Source organism: Acromyrmex echinatior, chromosome 4 (assembly GCF_024713525.1).
Source record: "Acromyrmex echinatior isolate Ae372 chromosome 4, ASM2471352v2, whole genome shotgun sequence".
Lineage (NCBI taxonomy): Eukaryota > Metazoa > Arthropoda > Insecta > Hymenoptera > Formicidae > Acromyrmex > Acromyrmex echinatior.
In genome coordinates this window covers 15,019,013-15,039,133 of record NC_141855.1, presented here as the reverse complement: position 1 = coordinate 15,039,133, position 20,121 = coordinate 15,019,013, and the positions used below count along the sequence as shown (strand labels likewise).

At 36.3% G+C, this 20,121-nt stretch overlaps 1 protein-coding gene across 3 annotated transcripts in view; it reads right to left on the bottom strand.

Moving 5' to 3' along the window:
• Nucleotides 1-18,691, bottom strand: part of LOC105145455 (uncharacterized) — a 35,641-nt gene extending 16,950 nt beyond the window's left edge. Inside the window, exons 1-3 of one of the 3 annotated variants that reach the window (XM_011054982.2) lie at nucleotides 17,581-18,691; nucleotides 13,712-13,884; nucleotides 8,403-9,761 (exon numbers count right to left, since the gene is read on the bottom strand). In XM_011054982.2, the coding sequence (XP_011053284.1) occupies nucleotides 8,403-9,684 (1,282 nt within the window). In that variant the 5' untranslated portion in view covers nucleotides 9,685-9,761; nucleotides 13,712-13,884; nucleotides 17,581-18,691. Of the gene's footprint in view, nucleotides 1-8,402; nucleotides 9,762-10,073; nucleotides 10,118-10,948; nucleotides 12,206-13,711; nucleotides 13,885-17,580 lie in introns of those variants that run through there. The other 2 variants (XM_087405112.1, XM_011054984.2) reach the window with 2 other exon arrangements.
• Nucleotides 18,692-20,121: the final 1,430 nt, after the last annotated feature.

Here is a 20,121-nt window from a genome sequence, read left to right as displayed (position 1 = left end):
TATATCGCCACCGTGGCAATTTGTCAGTCTGCGATATAATTCGGTGACGCTCCAAAGCGATCATGATTTTTGCGATCCGAAAAGCAAATTTTTTACGTCTCTGTGTGAAGAGGCATTCAGCTTTCTTTCTCTTCCCATGAAGTTATTACAGAAGATATATGAAAAAGATACTTTTCTTTTTTACATATTTTGTGTAATTTAATTATATTGTGTAATTTGATTATATTTCATTTATATTTTTTTCTATAATAATTTGTAAAAAGAGAAAAGATACTTTCCCCTTGTTGCAAAGAAGAATATTCTTCATAGCTTCGTGAAAGTAAAATAACATCTGGAGCAATAAGTATGTATGATACAAGTATGTATGAATTACACGCTTTACACATCGCATATTGATTCAAAATGCGATAATCGGAGTATATACGTTATGTTTCATCTCAACAGAGTAATAACGGTAATTTCCAGAAGCACAGACAACAGGGAGCTTCATGGAGATGCTCTCGCCCTTTTTTAATTGCCGGAAGATATGTCGCAAGAAGATGACGCAACCCTAATTTCCGATTATTAAAATCCTCAGTGTTAATGCCGCACGCCATTATTTGCGCAACCGTCGAGCAGCTCATTATTTGTGTAATTAAAATTTAATGGCGAGGAGGATGTTACTCGGGTCGTGCGCTGAGATGCATAGTACAATATATAAGAATAATTTCTCGATAAGAATTCTTTCTCGTGTGGAATATAAGCTGCGATAAACAGGCGCCTGACGCGCTGCATGAAATCCGTCCAACGACAGACTTCCTCTGTTATTCAACATTGCGCTAAATGTCTCATTACAATCATCACCATTTTATCATTTGCGATAAACATTTCGATTTCATTTCGTGTATTTTTCATTTTATTTACCCCTTACTTGATCATTTAAAAATCTAAACTGTCTGTTGTGTAATATTAAAATAAGTAAAACAAAGTTAATATACATAAAATAATAAAAAAAATTCGACATCTTATTTTTCCTCGCTTGCTCGAGTTGTTGAATATTGTCATGTTAAAATAGGTCACGCTTAATACGAAAACGGAAATGACGAACGCGTATTGCGATTTCTTTGCATAATTTTACGTAGTGTCGAAGAAGCGCACAAAGCCCGCATTATATCGATTTACTCGGCATTATCTCTTATTGAGTATAAACAGGGGTGCAAGTATCGGGGATGTTATCACAGCCAGTCGAGCAAAAGTCGCCGACTAGCCTCTGAGTTTTGCGTTGCAAATCGAGAGGCTGAATGAACTACTAGCATTAAAAGGATAAAAGAGAAAAAGCGACGCATTTGTGAGCCGAGTGTGTTTAGGCTCCGAAAATGAATGCAATGTAAATTTAACGTTTACCTCCGAGTCCCGTAAACATATCTCGAGCACAGAGGACACTCGGATGTTTGAAGTACGACGGAATGAGAGTACTCTCTCACTCGCGCGTGTGCCGGAGTGCCTGTAATTAAGCACATAACAAGGCTTGTTTACGCCAAGTCCGACCGGTCCTCGTAATCTCCAGAGCCGCTTAGTCTGCCGTTTTAATCTCTTCTCGTGGCGCACAGTCATCCACGGTATGTGCGACGTGTCCCTACACCGTGTGCCCGTAAATAGAAACTTTCGCTGCGCCGGCATTGTTCTCGATCGCGACACTCCCGAAGCCTCGTTAAACACGGCCGGTTTCAAAGAGCGTGGGAGATTAAACGGATCATTGATCGCAGAGGGACATACGGAAGTTCAATTCTGCAAAACCACTCTCGGTAGAATCAGCGAAAAATTTCATCGAGGTTCAAAGTAATCGTATAATTATATAAAAAAAATCAACAATTAAATCGACAAGATTTTTAGTTTTGAATTAAGCGCAAAATAATATCAGCATCAATACAAATTCGATCAAATCAAGATTAAAATCTTTGAAACAAAATTACAATATTTTTGGTTTATGTATGAGAATATTATTGTCAATTTAAGATTAACTTTTTTCTGTACAAAAGTTTAGTAAAAGAATAGAGAGTGAGATATCAATTAATACCAATTGCTAATTATTATATCCGTGAACTTTTTTAAGAGAAATCAGTCTGCTTTCTGATGACAAATCGAAATTCTGGTGGTTTCGCATTCACTTTCGAGAAATGTCTCAAGGTTTATTCATGCGCGACAGGGTGAAAATGTCAGGCATTTACCACGCGAGCATCGTAGATTTCTCTCACCTTTGCTGTGCATTTTGCTTATAAATAGCTCGATAAACAGCGCAGCAAATCAACATCGATTTGTATAATAATCATGAAAGGCCTTATCGCGTAAATTATAAATCATCTTAATCGCGATTTATACCCTCTATTCATATCTCGTCGTCATGTAAATAAATACAAACCAGCAATAAATATATTTAGACTTTAAATTCTTTAGAATTTAAATTACATCGTAAATTATATATAATTATTGAACAATAAATTATACGCATGACATGTAAGTCATATACTCTAATATTAAATTAAATAACAGTTGATTTGATAAATAAAGAATTTTTTTTTTAATATTGTCAAGATATCACAGATATCAATTATAGTACTCAAAACATCAAAACCTTTCAAATTATAATAAATAAAAGATTAATCATCTTTTTTCAGTTTAATAAATTTTTTAAATAAGTAAAAAATTCAATTATCCCTTCAAATTTATGAACTCTGTTCCCTCAAAATTTTAATCAAGACTTAATTTTCAGAAATATTCTATAATTATGGAATACTCGCGACACATAATATTCATAATCTGTGCAAAGGAAAAATGAGTTCTCTATACATATATACTTCCAATAACAAAATCTTATGTTTTATTTTACAATATTTTATAATTTTGCAATATAACTTGAATCCTTATACTTTGTTACATTCTTTATTAAACTTTTACTAAAAATATTATTATATTTTTCATTTTCACGTTTTATTAAAAGTACTTATCAATATTCTGCCATGCAGAAATTTCCTACATGCCACCTTGTATATGCGAGATGGAGAATTGTGTTAATATAACTCATTTCGTCAAGTGCGTCTAATTAGCTATAAAATATTCGCGATTCGTTCTCTCGTGGCGTCACGAAGTCTTGCCACCTCGTATAAGATTACCTTCGCGGCGTTGCATAAGGTCATAAAATCTCACCTTCTCACGTGTCAAGGGTCGGGTCCGCATGTCGTGCTACTCACGCGATCTCAGTTACGTGTACATCGTGCCCTGTCATGGACCCTTTCCCCCCTAGAAATCCCGCGCTCCCGACAAGGGTTCCACGACTTCCTGTTAACCCCCGGCATCGCAAACTTTCCCTTCGCTCGCGGAATTTCTCTGCAAAGCGAAATCTCTGACCTTTTCGTCTCTGACGCAAACACTTTCCTTGGAAGACTGATAATGTGTGCCTTGAGGTAATCGCATCAATTAATATAATCGAAAAACAAAGTTCATATTCATCTTAATAAATAATAATATTAACTTTATTGATATAAACAGCTTGAAGTTTCTTTTTACCTCATTGAATTTATTATTCTGGAGTCTTTAGACTTATTTTGCATTTTTCGCGACAAATCTTATTTATTGATTACGTGAAATGTAAGGCATATAAAATAATCAATTAAAACTTGAAATTTCTAAAGTAAAATTTTTTCAAAATAAATAAAATGTTATCAGTATATGTTAATTCAGTTATAAAAGAAGCCGATACTAAAAGTAGTTTTCTTAAAATTAAGCTTCAATTAATATAATATGATTGTCAAACACAAATCAAACTAATTACTAAAAAGAATAAATCGTTATCTGGCAATTTTTCTCGTCATCGCCTCCAAGATTATATCCCCAATGAAATTTTCAATTTCTAAACGCATTCACCTCCGAGGAGTAACTCAGAATCTCAAGGTCATCAAAATTAAAGGTCAAGAGGAAGAATCTCCTGTCTACGATGTCACCCTTGCTCTCCATAAAATCTATAATGTCGCTTTTGCCTTCATTAAGAAAAAGACAAGGAAAGTCACCCTCACCTTTGTTGTCGCAGACGTCGCAAAGCACCATATCCGTCGGCAGCAACGAAACGCGTGTATCCTACCGCGTGGTCGCATCCGCACTGAGATATTTTGTGACGTAGGGCGGCATTGCTATGGGTTGCAAGAGAGGGCGGAGGAAGCTGAGATGGAGGTGGACGAAGAGCAGAAAGAAAACGAGAAGACCGGCGTTGAATGACCGACACTCTCGATCGATTGGATTGTATAAAGTGTTAACAGTTTGACAGCCACGTTTACACTGGCGATGTAGCGCATCAGAACCGATGTATGGACGACCAACGGCCTCCAACGTCGGGGTCGAGAAAAAGGGGGGATCATTCCGATGTGACCCATCATGGTGGGGATGCTCGGATCAATATTAGGGCGTAGACTCAAGGGCAAGGGCCGCTAGAGCCTATATGGGGTGTCGGTCCTCTAACGCAGCGGATTTCTCAAGAAGTGAAAATGAGAAGTCTAATTTTTCTTGGCCGAACAAGAATCGGTATTTTATGGGCCAAGTTTTGAGAAAAAATAAATAGCGAGATCTCGTTTTCTTAAAGCTAAATTTTTTCCAGGAAGATTATACTTAAAACTTAATTTTCCCTATAAAGAAATAGAAGCTAAAAATTAAACTGACTTAATATAATAAAATAGACTTAAAGATTACTGAGAAAAGTTAATAATTATTAGATGATAAATTATTATTTGCTAAATATTATTTGCTTAATAATTATTAGATGATAAATTATTATTTGCTGAACATAATCTGCAATATTTAATTTTATAATAACTGATTTAATAAACTAAGAATTTTTCTTAACAGCATTGTCAAGACACCAAGATGTTTCAAATAATTATTAGCGAAAGATTAATTATGTTTTTCGCCTAATAAAATTTTTTATAAACCAAAATGAAAGAGCCAAAATGTAAACTCTGCTTTATCAAGACTTTGCATGTGTGATCAAAGTTTAATCCTTAAAATATTCTATGTTGAATATTAAAAATTTTCTATAAATGACTTTTATAAAAATCAGTTTTAAGCTTCTTGTTGAAATTCAGGTCAAGGATTCTGAAGCACCCTGTATAAGAGAAACGCGTGCGTGCGTGTGAAAAGGAATTCGGATACGATACATCGCATGACGATATCGATCGCGGTTGTCGTCGATGCTCCCTATTATGTCTAGAATTTATTATACATGACCTTTTTGCTAGCTCTCACGATCGCCGAGATTGGTTCACCTTCGCATGTGTGTCGTAACTGCGAAGTTTACACGAGATTAGTGAGATATTAGGTATGTTATAAAAATTATTGCATGGGCGTGTAAAAGTGCCGCTTGTTTGTCTCGCAGTATCGAATAATTTATGTTTGTGCTGACACCAGAAAAACGTTTTTTTTTTTTTGCTAATAATACCGATAAAGAGCAGTCACGTTACAAGATAATATAATCACACTGACCTTATACACTTCAGGACAATTTAATTGCTACAGACTAAAGTAAAAAATTGATGACCCTTGTTTCCTAATTGATTAATTTAGTCACGAGTAGACGATGTCTAATTAACCTTCATAAATTTTTAAAAGAAAATACTAACTTTACTTATCTAAATTAGGAAATCATGTAACACACAAAAAAAAACAGATCTACTAAATAGAACCCTCAAAGATGATTAATAAGTAATCAGTAATATAAAAATGGAGAGTCAACATAGTTATTAGTGTGAAAATTTTAAATAATTAAATTTGTCTTGTAAAGAATAACTTAATTTTATTTAAAAAGTTATTCGCACTTTCCGATATTTATGCAATTGAATTGCGAACCTCTCGCTGAGGCAGGCGGTAAAAATGATTGCATGTCATCAGACTGTTAATTGCGCGCGTCGTGTTCTCTCCTCATTTTACATATATGAAAACTTTCGCGGCGTGAGAATGCGAATTGCCGTGAAGCGAGGGAGAAACTTGCCCCTCTTCTGGCTTTCAGGACGAAAGCGCAGCATTACGCGAACGGCCAGGTATTCGAACATAGCAGCTAGCCGGGTATGAGTGCATAGTTCAAGCGTAAACGCGGTATTTCATCGCGACGCGAAAGAATTAACCCCTTTGCAGCCACCGACGACCCGAGATCCTTTGATTCAGGAATTTTTCTCGAGGCGGCTGCTTTACGAACCTTCTCTAAAGAGAAAACGTCGACTTCACGTTGCACTAAGATTATATACAGTCAGTGACAATATCTATTTTGCGAACGCAACGCGAAATTCTTCGCGATGCAACGTTTCGAAGAAAAGAAAATTTCATTCGTATAATAAATATTTTTGTAAATAAGTATACTTTATATATACCGCGCGATTGCGATTATTTTAATTTAATGCAATATAAAAAAATAATAATATTAATATTTTCTTTTCATAATATTTTCTTTTCAAAAATTCCATTTTAGCGAAGAAACGCTTCCTCTCTTTGTACCACTTTATTCTGTATAAAATTAAATATTTGCGAAGAAAGTTCATAAATCCAAGTCTTTTAACCTCTAATTCACTTTTAAGCTTAAATTTTCTTTTGTCTTATTTTATTGCACATAATTCGTATTTTTTCACGATGTAAATGTTGTGTCACAACTGTTCTTGTTAGAGAATTATGACGCATATCAACATTCTTGAGTCATCGGGCGGGCACGTATACAAGCAGAGATATAGTGTCTACTTGTAAGATGATAAGTCACAGATAAGAATGCTTAGTTAGGATAAAAGAGTTGTGCAAGGTACGCGGGGTACGCCTGCCATTGAACCTTTTTATACACATTGCACTCAACTAAAGGTGATCGCGATGCCATTCCGCTCGCGTTGAACACGCATTCACTCAGAGAACTAGAAAATTTCCTGGAAGTAGTACCCGTGAGAACACACCGACACTTTTGACATTTACCGAACTGCAATTCACAGATTGGAGGTGAAGAGCGAAGGGGGTAACTACTAGCTAAAAACAGTATATCCTACAGATTACATGATTTCATTTGATTTCATACGATTTCATCTAATGAAAAATAATTTTCTTCACTGTATGTGAAGTCATTTGACAAAATAAACGATTTTATCTAATATTACACAATTATTTTTCGTATTGCACATGTATAATTATCGGAATTTCACATCAATTTTATAATGATTTTGGAGACTCTGTGTCCCACGATTACATTAAGTGATTATCCCTTCAGTGAAAAGCGACAGTAATTTTTAATTTAATTTAATCAGACGATTTAAGGCAATGCTTAGCTTTTATATAGTTACAGTTTGTCTAATTAATTTCTTTACTTTAAAATAGTGAAATTTTTCATCTCTTTTAAATTTAAATTAATCTTATAAATTATGTCTTTTTTTCAGAATTTCTAATTTTAAAAAAGATAAACAAAGACAAAATTATTTATACGCAACGTGTAACTTAAACGCATATATCGGCTCGTAAATCTGTGCTCGAAGGGCATAAAAGGGCATATTTGATTTTTTATTGCCATTTGCATAAACAAATATCAGCTCTTCAGAATATTCTATAGGGATATACAGCCGAGTGCTTGAAAAGATCGGAACCGTCATCGGCATAGAACTTTCACTGCGGTACTAGAGAAAAGGCACTCCGCACGTCTGTTCCTACGGTTAAATTCTTATATAAGGACATATGTCAGGGGAACATACACACACTCTGTATTCGAAACACACTACCCTGACCTGCGGTAGTAACGCGAACGAGCGTGCGAGCGTGAGGATGCGTCCAAAAATAGGGGTGCTTTAGTCCCCGAGGGATCAATGGACCATGCCAGTTGTACTGTAATTTTAAACACCTCGACAAACGTCACTAATTAAATCTGCTGGCTTATAAAACGCACCCTTTTCCTTCAAACGAACGTCGAACATTTAACGGCCTGCGGGTATTAAACCGATAAACCTGACAACTTCAATTATCCTTCGATGTGAGATAAAAGCAGAATCGAGAAAATGCGGGACGATATCAATGAACCAGTAAACATCTCTCGCGATGTCCTCTTTAATGAAGCTACTATTGTAACAAATCGTATGACGATGGATAAAAAGAGAAATTTGATAAAATGTCTTTTATATTTTAATTTATCATCATTTGCTTCATATTTTCAATCAGAATTATTTACAATTTATTGCAACAAGCTAAATAAATCATACTAAATTTTAAAAAATCAATTTACTATCGTCATTAATTTGTGTAATTTATTTCTAAATCTTAACGTCATTATCTAATTGTTACAAATAACTTTATAAACGTATATTAGTTATCTTTCTCTCATTAGAATTTTATCACACGCGAGATGCACAGAATTGTCGCAAACTCACCCTTCCGCTGGTCCTCGCTGTCGGAATGGAGCTCTACGTCATGCAGCCTCATGGATTGCACGAATCCTCGCCAATGACTGCGCGATCGTTCCCTCTCGCCGAGATCGTTCTTCAGGTTCGCCAGCTGCCTATCGGACTCTTTCAAGAGCCCAGCTAGAATATCCGGTCTTTCCAGATTAGAGCTGGTCTTAGAATTTTCTTCCACACTTGCTCCTCCATTTGATGAGTCCTCTCCGCGATCGAGATCACGGATACCTCGGTCCTCCGACTCGCAACGCCCATTCGCGATGTAATCTGTGTCCCTCCAACCCTGATGATTCTTCGAGTTTCTTCTTCGGCGAACGGGAGGACGTGGCTGGTAATCCGAATTTGCGTCTTCCTTCTGCTTTTGCTTGTCCCTCAGGTCTTTCTCCGGAATCTCATGAAGAATCTTATCCAATGCTTTTCCGTTCGTATTCTTACTCGATATCTTATTAAACACATTCTTTGGATTGTTACATCGATCCTTCAACGACTCCCGATTGCTTCTGGACGCCTCCAGAAGCTTCTGCGCTAGTAACCGAGTCCTGTTGATTTCCGTTCCGGATTTTCTCTCCTCTTTCTCAGAATCGCTTTTGATCTTCCTGTCGTTGCTATTCTTAGTCACTGTCTTAGGTGAAGAATCCGTCGATTGGAACATCTGCTGGATCTTGAAGATATCCGATCGGATCTTGGCTGAGGTCGGTGCGTCGTTTCTTTTACTTGAGATCGTTACCATCAAGTCTGTTTTTTGTGAAGGACCTCTGTGATTCCGCTGCGTTGGTGGAGTGTTCCTTAGCCTCTCCAAGTCTCTCAGATCCGCCAATAAAGAATTATGAGTCCTCGATATCCTGACATTGCCATCCTCGAAACCAGCAACAACGCTGCGTGGTCGGTTCTTCGAGTCTGTTTTGCCAATTTTGTCGATCGGCGTTAGCGATTGATCCAAGAAAACGGTTTCACGAATCTGACTGATGTTGCGCAGCTTAGGTGCGCCGATTTTTATACCGGTGGTCCTCATAATTACCTTCTCGACCGACTCAATATCCCGCTCGCGTCCTAATCGCCTTTCCTCGATCAGCCGCGCTCGATTGGCGTCGATTGACGTTGCGAATGAGTTATGATAAATTGGGCTCTTGACGGTTGTAATGGCTCGCGAATTTGAACTAAAATTGGCAGATCTGCTGCTACGCAAAGGAGACACCCGGACTAGTTTCGGTGCATCCCTAGGATCATCCGTCTGCAAACTGCCTCGGTATACCATCTTCTTCTCTTTTATTTTTTCTTTTCAATTCTTTTCGTTGCCAGACACAGCGAAGATTCAAAAAAATTGTTGTTTATCTGAAAATTCAAATTTTAACTGAGTACTGAAATTTAACCTTGTGTTATTTAAAAATAATAAAATAACTATACGATAAGATACGATTAATATGTATATATTATTTTCAATATTTATATTTTGTTTATGTAACACGAAATATCGTGAAAACAGGATATGAAAAGGAAAAATATTCCTTGGGAAAAGATGTTATATTTTTTTATATATATAGATGTATTTTATATAATTATATTTTTTTCCAGATCCTCAAAAGAACAAATATATAAATTCATTGTAATAATATATATATGATAAGATTCTTAGATTACACATACCATTTACCTATGTTATTTCCAAAGAGGTTGTGTTAGAGGTTGTGCTTTGCAAAAAAGGAAGAAGAATCCAACATTATCCACTATCTTATATAACATGCTATCTCGAGCATTAAAAATATGGTTATGGTAAAAGACTTAATTACAACGTCGCTCGAGATCGTTATTATGTGAACAAAATATGCTATTAAAATGTACTATTAAGAGATTGTAATAATAATTTTCGAACTAAAATCAAATCTCTGTCAGCAAGATTGTTAATTACTGCGTGGGTAACGGAAGAGTTAAATAGAGCTATAAAAGATTTAAAACTAGTCAATAGTCCTGTTCACCGATCGATACGCAATGATTTTGCTTACCACGATGGAATTAGCAATGGCTTACACGTCGACGTTAATCTATGCAAATTACAGTAGTGAAACTTTAACCGTTATGGAACAAAACTCACGCCCGACTGAATACGTTGATGTAATTCTAGTCGTTTAAGCAAAAAATGAAATTTCAGCAGCGAAACGAGCTCGAAAATGCATTCATTCTCTACTTGTTGTACACGACGAGAGATCTTTCGCGTTTCTCTCAAATTAATATAATTTTATTGTAAGAAATTCCTAGAAGAGTGGCTAAACTACCGAGAATAAAATATTAATTTATAAGGAATTAATGAACACGTTCATTCAACGTCCACAACAACCTTCATTTCTTCTTTTATTTCCTTTTCATTAATTTTTTTAAACAATACAAAATACAGAAACGCTCTTTTTGAATTCTTATTAATTAAAATTGTATAACATTTTTGCGAAACGCCAAAAATATTATTTCCCAAAATATTCTTTAATTAATAAAAAGAAAGAAACGTTCATTCTTGCTGTTGCACTCACGTATCGGCACCAACGAGTTAATTTCATTCGCAAGCCCGTCCGATTTTTTAGTCCCGTTTGTTAATTCACTTTGCACAACTCCCGCCTCTCGATTCTCGCAGCAGACTTATACGGCGATGAGAAAACACCGGGTCTCGGCTTTTACCGCAAACTCGCCGCGCTCGCCGCGCACGTCTCGATGTCGGATCGGCTCTCGCAAGGTCGTTCCATGACGTTCGAATATCACCGACCACGCTGAAAATTGCCGTCTCGAGCGATGTAACATTTGGTCAGGAAACACGCGCGCACAGCAAGTTATCGAGAATCTATAATCAACGGGAACGTGTCACGGCTCTTGAGGACTTATCGTCGCGAGTCGGTAGCTGCGTTTTATGTGGGTGTCACGCCACGCAATGCAACGCAATGCACATGTGGGCAGCGACACCCGGTCGTACACATTTTGCAACGCACATCTCACGCTCGTCTTTGCGCGCGTGTAGGTGTCGTACATCGCGATCGTCCGAAGCGAACGACTGCGTTCTAATTTGTGATCGGACGATTACATGTAGAAATAGAAGATAGTTCGATCTAAAAATTAATAAGAGTCTGGATATTAAAAAATTATTTTTGATTGATCTGCCATATTTTAATAATTCCTGAGAGAGAGAGAGAAGGACAGAGAAAGAGAGAAATCGATAGAATACAATTTATTCTTTTCAATCGGCATTTACATAAAGCCAAGAAGACTTGGTTTACAAACTTTGTTACTTCTTCACTCATCCATACCTTTCTCACATGAACTCCTATTTTAATTACTTATTGCACAACTTTCTGTCTCTCTTTCTATTCTTATTATTGCTCTTCTATCTTATCTATGTCTTAAATATATTATCACAGTCAATACCCGTTTCTTATGTAATCACAGCAATAATCCTATACACAATTCTTTCTACATAACCATTGTTGTCTCTCACCTACAATTTATCGGATCTTATCGTATCCTAATTACTCTACCTACTATCACGTTTTTCTTTCCTCCTCTTCTATTTCTGAGAAAGAAAAAGACATGAAACAGAATGAGAAAAAGAAAAAAATAGTAAATGTCTTTTTTTGCCGATTTTGTCAAAATTATTATACACTACATACAATACTGCGGCTTGTATTAGACTTTTTCTATCAAGACTTTTATTAGAGGGTTTTTGGTTTGATACAGGAGCTGTGAAGACAGTCGCGTCTCTCTCTCTCTCTCTCTCTATATATATATATATATATATATATATATCTTTCTCGAGAACCCATAAATGGCCAGCGGGCACGATCGGCATCGCACTCCATGTGCGATGCCTCCTGCAAGACAGATCGATCATCACCATTATCGATGATTACTATGCGAATGCCATCGCCGACGTGATATAAGTCCCATGACGTAACAGCTAGACGTTTTGTCTTTTTACATGACCTGAAGCTATGCAAAACTTCAGATCTGCAAGGGAAGCTATAAGAATATTATATCCGCAACTTGTGCGGATATAATATTCTTTACTTCAATTGTTAATAATGCAATAAAGTTAATGTCTATAACGGAATTTAAGATGATAAAAACTATGATTCGTGTACTTGTTACAGGACATGATACTTACGTATGGTAATGAAATACTTGCTCGTCGGCGAGTACACGGTCCCGCTAGGTATAATTAGATTCCATTATGATAAATTGCGAGTTAACGAAGAAAACAAAAGCGCGAAACTTTCGGAAATGTTTCACGGTAACGGACATAATTAAAAATAGTCATGCCTCGTCATTCGGATTGAATATCAGTCCAGTTGTATCATTAAGCTTTCTTCGAATTAATTTAGTATTAATTGGTAGCGATAGCCAACACTACTATTTATGTATGTATTTTAAACAATCCTCACGTTTTTTTAGTGAGGAAAAAATTTATTTTTTAATTAGCTAATCAATGACACAACTGTTTAATAATTAATGTTTAATGGTTAATTCGACATAAGCTCATATTTATTTTGTCACGATTTTAAAATAATCGCATGAAAGGAAAGACAAATCTTTAAAAGAATTCGAAAGCATTTCAAAGATCTTAAAGTTCCGTTCTCTTTTCATAAAAATCGGTTTCTTTTTTTCTAAATCCCTGTGATTGGATTTTCTGCTTATAAAAAAGATTATATGTAACCAAAAAAATGAAAAATATCGATTTTATTAATCTAAAAAATTAAATTATTAAAAATATAAATATGTGTATTTAATTTCCATATAATGTTATATGATAAGTCACATGGAGTTATATGTATAAGTTAATGAAAAGCAATAAAAGAAAGATTTATTTAAAAATTTGCTTTCTTCTTTCATATAAAGATTGACTATTCTCATCGAAAATTATATAGTTTGAGGCAAAAATCGCTAATGACAAAAAGTATAATTTAAAACTTCAATTTCTTTCCTATTTGTGAACCACATTGGGATTTATCCCGGACAGTCACATTCAATTTAACTGACTAAATGATCATCATCATCACCGATACGCCTAAATTCGCAAATTCGTCACGTCACGTCAGACTACTCGCTCCGAGGAAGCAAATAAACATGTAAACTTTACACACATGTAACGGAATAAACGTCGTTTTCCATGTTCAAGGCCTGAGCGAACAAAATTCAAAATCGTTCATCACATGCGTCGACCCTTTTTATACTTCCGGCAGTGCACGTATTCACGCGCGATAAAAAGAAAAAGAGAAAGAGAACAGACAAAGCGAATTACTTAGATTTACCTATTATATTTATCGTGCAATTCGTCTCATGAGAGGCTCCAGGAAACCATGAGATTTACAAAATCTCATCGAACGGATGAATCGCTCCTTTTTTTACTCGTCTTCCGCAAGATTCGATAACGGGAAACTCCTGCTCGCTGTTCACGGTCGCGGCCAGTCTATCTCGTTAGTATCTGTAATAAGAAAATTCATGCATTTTCCATTAGTACCATTGCAAGCAATTCATTTTACAGCTTTGCACACACACAGTAGTGCGTTGCTCTCATTCTCGCTCTTTGTGGATCGAGTAGGCCGACGGCGTTGCCTGTCATGAATAAGTTGAATAAAGTTATCTCGACGTCGATAATTCAAATAAGATTCAATTGCGCTAACATGAAATGCTGACCCAATTTTGCTGCGCTCTCTATATAAGGCGCGCAAAGTTCTCCAACTTCAGAACGGAAGAATGCGTAGATTAAAAAAAATGTTGATATATTGATAAATGGCTGCGCAGAAAAAGCAGCTTTGCAACTGTTGTAAAATTCTTTAATATGATTGATATGTTGCTCTTAGTTTCTTACTAGAATTAAATGTATAAATAATATTAAAGAATCTTACAACCAAAAATCTCGTATGTACAAAGCTGCTTTTTCTGAACATAGCCAATATAAGAAAAAACGATAACATCAGTATGTATATTTTCCGGATATTATTTTTGAAAAAAAAAAAAAAGATTTTCTTTATTATCCCTGGTAGAAATTTCATATTTTAACGGTTACTGAACAGTTATATTAACTCTGTTTATAATAACAGAAAAATTACCTATAGAATCTCAATCAAGCTGTAACTCTCTTTGCCTGCAGTTATTGCGTATAAAATCTGAATCCATTTACTAAACAGAACACAAACAGAACAAAAGTAATACTTTAACTAATAATTATTTATTAATATTTATTATAATTAATAGATAATAACTAGACAGATAATAACTGGATGCAAAAAATTGTATGTTACTTTTACCAGAGAAACTGTCTCATTGGAATAAAACTATTAAATTCTTGTTCATATCGCGGTATTGTTACAACTAATGAGAATAATACTATAGACAGTAACTGGATGAGTATCTAGAAAAACATACATTTCTATCAGAGATATTTTGTCGGTAATATAATACTTTCATTCAACTTGAGGAAAACATGCAGCGCAAATTTCCGCTCGTTCAGAAGAGGGAGATGACAGCAAGTTTTTTTTTTCCCGATTCTCGTACACAACCGACGGAGTAATTTCTCGAGATGTCTATATTTAACCGCCGTGTCTAATGATTGCGCACGCAAAGCTATTCCATTTCCACTCGGACGTCGCACTTTGATTACGTCGGTGCTGGGCATAATGCGGATCGCATCTCCGTCAATCTCCGTGTGAAACTTAGCGGATCGACTTCCTCCGTAGAATCATAGCTATTCCGAACGGACTGCGAGTGATCCAATTCCACGTAAGTGGATGAGAACCATTCCCGTCACCGCATTCTACGTCGTTGGTTAGCCGTGCAACAACGATCCGTCCCAGAAAGTCGTGTAGAGCGCTTTTGTGCTTTGCCCCCGACATTTACGATCCGCTACTGAAGCCGTTTCTTACAGGCGAATGATGTAATCAAATCGACATAATTTTCCCGTGTAATACAACTTGTCGTTATCCGTTTAAAGGCCATTATACGTGAACACGAATTGCAATAAGATGATCCTTTCCATGAACGTACGCAAGGACGAGAAGAGCGCTTGTCTTTCCCTAAATTTTAGCAAAAAAAAAATCATTATTAAATAAAAATGGACTGAGAAACGTTCAACATAAATGAGTGAAGAGGACCACATTTTTGTGTGAATTTTTATAATTTTCAGTTAAAGCAAACTGCATGAACAATTAAATTACAAAAATTATTTTTATCGTAAAGAGTTAAAAATTAAAGTTATTCTCATTAACGAGCCAATGCGTCTTCATGCGTTATATTCTAGCGTAACGCGTTTGTGTGCTGGAGGTCCTCACTAGCTTTGATGTAAATATTTTAACGTAATTATTTTAATGAGCTTCGTGTGAAAAAAAAATTGTTTACCCTTCTTTGACTGAAATCCTGGGTACGCCCATGATCCTTCCTCTAATTAAAAATCTCGAAATTATTTATTCTTCCTCCAATTTTACCTTGATTTATCGTTATCGATTCACGGCGAAGAATGATGATGTACCGTGAAACGTCGCAACTTATCTGTCGCGTGGTAAAAAATGCTGTGTGTTTATCTCGTTTCGCACGACAGAATTTGGCGATTTGGAAAACAAATTAATTGTCGTCAGCCGAGTACCGCAGTACTGCGCGATAACATAACTTTCCATGTCGACGACGAGAACATCATAACGGTTTAATTAAAATTTCTGATCGCATCTATGCTGTATTATAGTGCGTACCTCGCGTCGACCGCTCCACGCTTCGGAAACCGTCAGCCCGACTTCCGTGAGTAAAAACGGCTGATTTACAAGTCCGCATGTTTTTTGCCTTGCCTGCAATCTCGTCCTTAACCACTAATTTGTTGTATCTTTTCTTTGCCCATAACGGGGCACGAGCAGGTCGTTACATCGGTCGTGAGACCGATGAATCCGCTGATCGATGATTTGAAGATCTTGTCGGATGACTTTCCAATTTCTACCTAAACGTTTCATTCAATCTGACTACGTTTGTTTCTATTGAGCCCTCTAATTATCAGAATAGATCGCTGTGTTACATTCATAGACGTAATAGTAATAAATATAGATGCAGTTCCATAAAGTTGTCACTATATCAATTTGGAAAGAACGAAGTAGATTGACCTGTATCTATAGTTTTAAAAGAGCCACTTTTTCAAATTGCAGAAAGAAAACTGAAATTATTCTCTTTTCAGAAAGAAGCAAGATCTTATATATGGCAGATCTTACGAACACATAAATTTTTAATAACGAATTTTTCTATCCTTCGAGAGGAAACCGAGAAAATTGGAAAATAATAGAAAATTGGAAAAAAAAAGATTTTCTTCTGAAATTTTAAAACTATGTCTCTCTCGATCTCTTTCTCTTTCTCTCTCAAATATCAAGTTAAAGAGAGATGCTGATGCAATTCAATACATGGCGTTGTCTTTCTAAGGCTGCAGTTTGATTAACGCTCTTGGAATCATTTCATCCATGCTGTTTATCAAAATTGAACAAATAATGCTCACGAGAGTATGTGAATGTGTGTATATTTAATTGTATGTGATTATGTGATTTACAATAATAATTTTTTGTATATATATGATCTTGTGCTTCTGCGCTACTTACTCGTGTGATATTCTGTTACTGGCAAGCTTTGTAACAACAGTTTTGTTGGTGCTTTACCATTTCTGTGTGCGATAAGACTACATTTCTTTTATTTATCAACGTTACGTTGTATTTTGTTATGTAGTGCATTGCAATAAAGATAAAGGTAAAGATAAAGAATTGCGAACGTAAATCAGAATCCAATAGGAACATTCAGGAAACGTGCAGTATACAATAATCTATACCTATTACATCTATGGTTACATTCAATTGCTATTTGATTACTATCGCTACTTTCTCCAGCGCGAATTACTGCATTGGATTTTTTGTTTTTTATACATCCAGTTTCTCTCTCATTCATTAGCTGTCAAGTTTTGAACGAGCTACAAAAACGAACTTGCAGATGCATCGCGCCGATAGCACGCATAAATTTACTCCCTTTCGACAATTAGCTTCTGCTCCATTCTTGATAAATGATCCGCGCGAATGCAAACTACAGATACCAGAAATGCGCTTCCTCCTGCTTAATAATACAATTAGTTGCGACTAAAATTTCGCTAATTAGCTCTAATTACCTTCACGACACCCGAGTGATCTTAAGATCGTAAGTCGCCGATTTTCCTTGGCTTGGTCTCGCCGAGAACGCGGATCACTCTTGCAAGCTACGTTCTTCCTCTTCTCTTATCGTCCCTGCACGGGCGTCTGCCCGCGTTTAGATACGCGATAACACTATTTAAGGACTTCCAGCACGCGTCCGGGAGGAGAGCGCGCAAAATCGACGAGTCATTTGGCTCACGGAACTTTATCGACAAGAACGTTTCACGGCATCGCGCGCGCTATCTTAATTAGCACGGAACCGGACTTTTCGCGCGACCGCGCCGGACACGCGTCGAATCTCCTTCGAAAGTGCGTAGAGTGCTCTCGTACTCGAGCAGCGTGCAGTTTCGTCGTGGTCTCTCCGAGACGCAAATTCCTTCTCACACGCTCCCCATCGATATTCCAAACAATATTTTTCCGCGTAGTATCTTTAGATCAGAATTACATTAAAAAGAATGACGTACATATCCTACGTGGTACCTGCTCTTTTGGCATCTTTTTCTCATTTTTTTATCTGTTATTATTTTTTAATTGCTCTCCTTTTTAAAAATTTCTTTTTTTACAGACTTTATTGTAATTTCTTTTTCTTACTGATTTCTATAACACGTATACAATTTAATATATTTCTCTTCAATTTAATATATTCCATAGACTTAATCCATTCAGAAAATATCGTCTGGGAACTTCCAATGTATCCGATGTATTTTTAAAATGTCTTCAGTAACGTTTGTTTGTTTGTTTTTTATTATTACTCCTTGCACTTGTCCGCCCAACTCCCTCTTTTCACTTTATCCTTCGACCTCCTTGGCGGGCTTATCTTCTCGCTGCACTTCTTCGTCGCACAGCTCGCGTGCGTGCACCACTCGCGGAGAGACCGTCTGCGGCCGCGACCGCACCATGTGCCCCCGTGCCGTGAGAAGCACTGAATGGGTTCGCCAGACACGAAACATAATCGTGTCTATGGCAGGCAGATAGGCAGCTGTAGGTACACTACAGCTCTTTTCCTTTCCATTCCATTCCGCCGCAGCGGCGACGGCGGTGGGGTACCGCATCGGTACCGTGCCCCCACTGTGCGTGCGGACACGTACGTACATGGCCCACACCCACGTGACACTCGGTGTACGTGGGTCGTCTCCGCCAACGTTGTTGAGAGAGAGAGAGAGAGAGAGAGAGAGAGAGAGAGAGAAAGGGAGAAAGAAGGAAAAAAGAGACGAAGATTCATTCGGCTGTTGATATAAAAATAAATGTGAGAATGATAAAGAATCAAGAGGATACTAATTGCGAAAAGTTCTGATTATATTGAGTAAAAATACAATTGTATGAATGTAATGGATGAGCAAGAGAAAGAGAGGAATCTTCCCGATACGTCCTTCGTTAGAGATAAGTCTGTCACATGCGTTGAGAGTCTCGATGAACACCTATTTTGGCAAAAACGTGCTACAGCAATTAAACGTTTTTATGATAGGTTGTTTCGCAATAGTATCTGGTTTACAACGTAGCGATAGTGGAGCGATAAGTCGGTAGTTTTTTGCGTTTGACAATACGCGGCATGTTGAATGATCATCACGTTATTCGTGACAAATGAAGAGTAAAACAAGAAGAGTAAACAGAGATATTAATTGATTAGAAAATAATTACTTAACGTAATATGATCTGAACGGGGAATTAAGCTTGTTTTCTTTCGTAATATAATTTCTAAATCAGCGAAAATACATACACGGAGAATGTAGATATATAAAGAATCATTAATTGTATTAAACTTTTAATTATATTAATGATATATATATGTATACACATGTATTAATAATCTGCACTTATATTTAATCTATAAATTAATAATAATACTAGTTTAATGTTACTAATTTAATGTTAGTAATAGTATGCTATCAAATATTTTAGAATTAATGATAGAATAATACCTTCATTATTTTCTATATAAATATAAAAATTAATTATTGTTTTCCTGTCGTATAATAACACATATTATATCAATTATTATATCAATTATTTATGACCTACTGAATCGTTTAGCTCGTAATGAGAAAAGAAAAATTAATATGCTTATAGAGCAGCTTATCTGCAAAACTTATCTACAGAGACTAACTAAGTTATCTCAGATGCTCTTTTAAATCTAATAACAGAACAAACCGTTAAATAATACCCGATTACGATCTTAGTATATCGGGGACAACGACCCACGTTCTTATTGGAATCATGATTTTCATTCGTATCGTGATTATCGCTGTTTCCTCTAAAACTCATCATTCGACGTGTTGCATAAGGACAAATGATCCACCACGTAGCTAACACCTTCCTACGCTTTTAGACAAGTTAATGAGCTTCGTAGTAGCTGAAGAGGTCTTAGTAAATTTACTGAAGGAGCTACCAAGCTTCTCATTTCGTCGGAGGCAAATTATCGTCTTCGTTAAAGCAGAAATATTGTTGTAATAATTAGTACTAGGCTGCCTTAGAAATTGAATTGGTTATTCTTCGAAACTATTTGAGTGTGTAACGAATAC